This window comes from Chinchilla lanigera, unplaced genomic scaffold, assembly GCF_000276665.1.
Source record: "Chinchilla lanigera isolate Chin_1 unplaced genomic scaffold, ChiLan1.0 scaffold00022, whole genome shotgun sequence".
NCBI classification, from domain to species: domain Eukaryota; kingdom Metazoa; phylum Chordata; class Mammalia; order Rodentia; family Chinchillidae; genus Chinchilla; species Chinchilla lanigera.
In genome coordinates this window covers 8,123,709-8,125,727 of record NW_004955423.1, presented here as the reverse complement: position 1 = coordinate 8,125,727, position 2,019 = coordinate 8,123,709, and the positions used below count along the sequence as shown (strand labels likewise).

General features: G+C 33.9%; 1 protein-coding gene across 3 annotated transcripts in view; it reads right to left on the bottom strand.

Moving 5' to 3' along the window:
- Col24a1 (collagen, type XXIV, alpha 1) overlaps positions 1-2,019 on the bottom strand; it is a 301,836-nt gene that overhangs the window by 166,977 nt on the left and 132,840 nt on the right. For all 3 annotated transcript variants that reach the window (XM_005385132.2, XM_013514569.1, XM_013514570.1), the window contains one exon: positions 1,573-1,626. In XM_005385132.2, the coding sequence (XP_005385189.1) occupies positions 1,573-1,626 (54 nt within the window). The remainder of the gene's footprint in view (positions 1-1,572; positions 1,627-2,019) is intronic.

The following is a 2,019-nucleotide window of genomic DNA, read 5'->3' as shown; positions in this document are numbered from 1 at the left end:
CTTCAGTGGTTTCCTCATTTCACAGTGTCTATCATACCTCCGAGTTTAAATTAACTCTTTCAAGTTTTACACTAGTGACACAATGTGGTGCTTGCACATGTGTGTTTGATTTATTTCACTTATGAGTATGGTTTCTAGTTGTCACACAACATTTCTATTGGACAGAACTGATTTTAAACACTTGAACTCTAATATTCATCATGAGTAATCACTTTTGAAATAAACTTTTAAAGTTTCTACATTTTCTGTTCAATTTCTGTACATATTTAGATAAATACTAAAGAACAAAGCATTGCAATAGGTTATAATTGCTAGTTTTTGACAGAAAGCTCATTAGACAGATTTGTAGAAAATTTTATGGTGGAATAATATATAGATTGTTAATTTTCTATTATTATGCCTTTATTATCTGTAAGCTATGCCTCCCAAAAGAGAGAGGAACCTTCTATGTTATTTAGTTTTAAAGGAGGCTTGTGCTAACAGGCAGAAGCAGAAGTTACCTGCAGATTACTCGCATTCCTGCTTTAGTTTTCAGAGAGGTTGAAAGTAAGAAGTAACTTGTCTTTGAGGACAAGGACAGATACAAATAATTCCCAGGTTTTGAAAAAGAGCAGCGACCCTAAGGTTCTATGAAAGGTGATGACCCTTGACTAACTCCCAGGTGCTTCCACAGGATTGGCAGGCCTCAAGAAATAGCTGAACGATGCACTGAATCATACATTTCAGTAAAGAGGGGAACAAACATTCAGGATTTCCTCCATTTCCTGGGTAACTAAAGTGACCCAGGTTCTAGTTTGATTCTAAGACAGGAGGCAGGACATCAATATTGAGTGAGATTTAGTTTCCCGCCAGTTTAACTGAATGGCAACTCATAGTGGGATTTTCTATGCTATTTGGCAATACAATAATGACTGCTAGGAAAGGAGATTTGATTAAGCCTTCTCTTTATGAAAACCATGCTTCTATTTTCTGGAGTCTTTGTATACAACTCGAGAAGGAGGTCACATAAGCTTCGAGTACGAGTTCAGTCACAGGCAGAAATGCTGATACCTTAAAAAAATGGTTCAACTTATATTTCTTCACCGACCACAAAAAGTATTGTTTAACCCTTCCTTAGATTCCCGCACCATAAAAAGTGATGAGCTTACTATAAAAAATTCGAGCATTGGGAAATTCAGTACTAACGCTATAACTCTTCAATTTGTGGTTGAATTTAAATTTGCAAAAGTTAGCAATTCTTATAACCTAGTTTCTTTCAGTCCTTTGTGCTGGAAACATTAAACTGCTGCATGACATTGTATTTGTTAGGTCGACTAGTGGAATAAGAAAAATCAAAAGCTATGGTTTGTTGCTCTGTATTGACCTTCCAAATCTTATTCTAATATTTCTTTATTAAATAATATATCAACAACAAATATAAAAACAGACTCTCAGTTGCTCTTGGAACCATTTTTAACATCTTTCCAGTTCCCTGTAAATTGATATATGCTCATTCTATATTTGTATAAAAGTCATGATTTTGTCTTTTTGAAAATTATACTTTAAAACTATTAATAAAGGTACGTTCTTTACCTTTAAGCCTTCTGGCCCTGGTTCACCAGCATACCCCTTTAGACCGGGTTTTCCCTGGAAGATAAAAGGAGGAAAAAGTGGATATATCTGACTATTCTGATTTCTGAAAGTTTCTAAGGTTTATGAAATATAAAGTACCTTACAAAATAAAATATTTCAGAATTATTTAATAAATATATTTTATGATAGTCATTAGCCATTCATCTTACAAATACTTAACTGTCTCCCTCAGGTTATGCACAGTTCTAGATTCTGGGGACTGGGAGAGCATTAAATATATCTATCATTGCAGAGCTTATACTTTAGTGTGCATAATAAAATAAAAAATAAGTTACATATATTTATATATATATCTGGGAAGTCTTTGTACCTCTTCATGTCCTCAAAGACAAGTTACTTCTTACTTTCAACCTTTCTGAAAACTGAAGCAGGAATGGGAGTAATCTG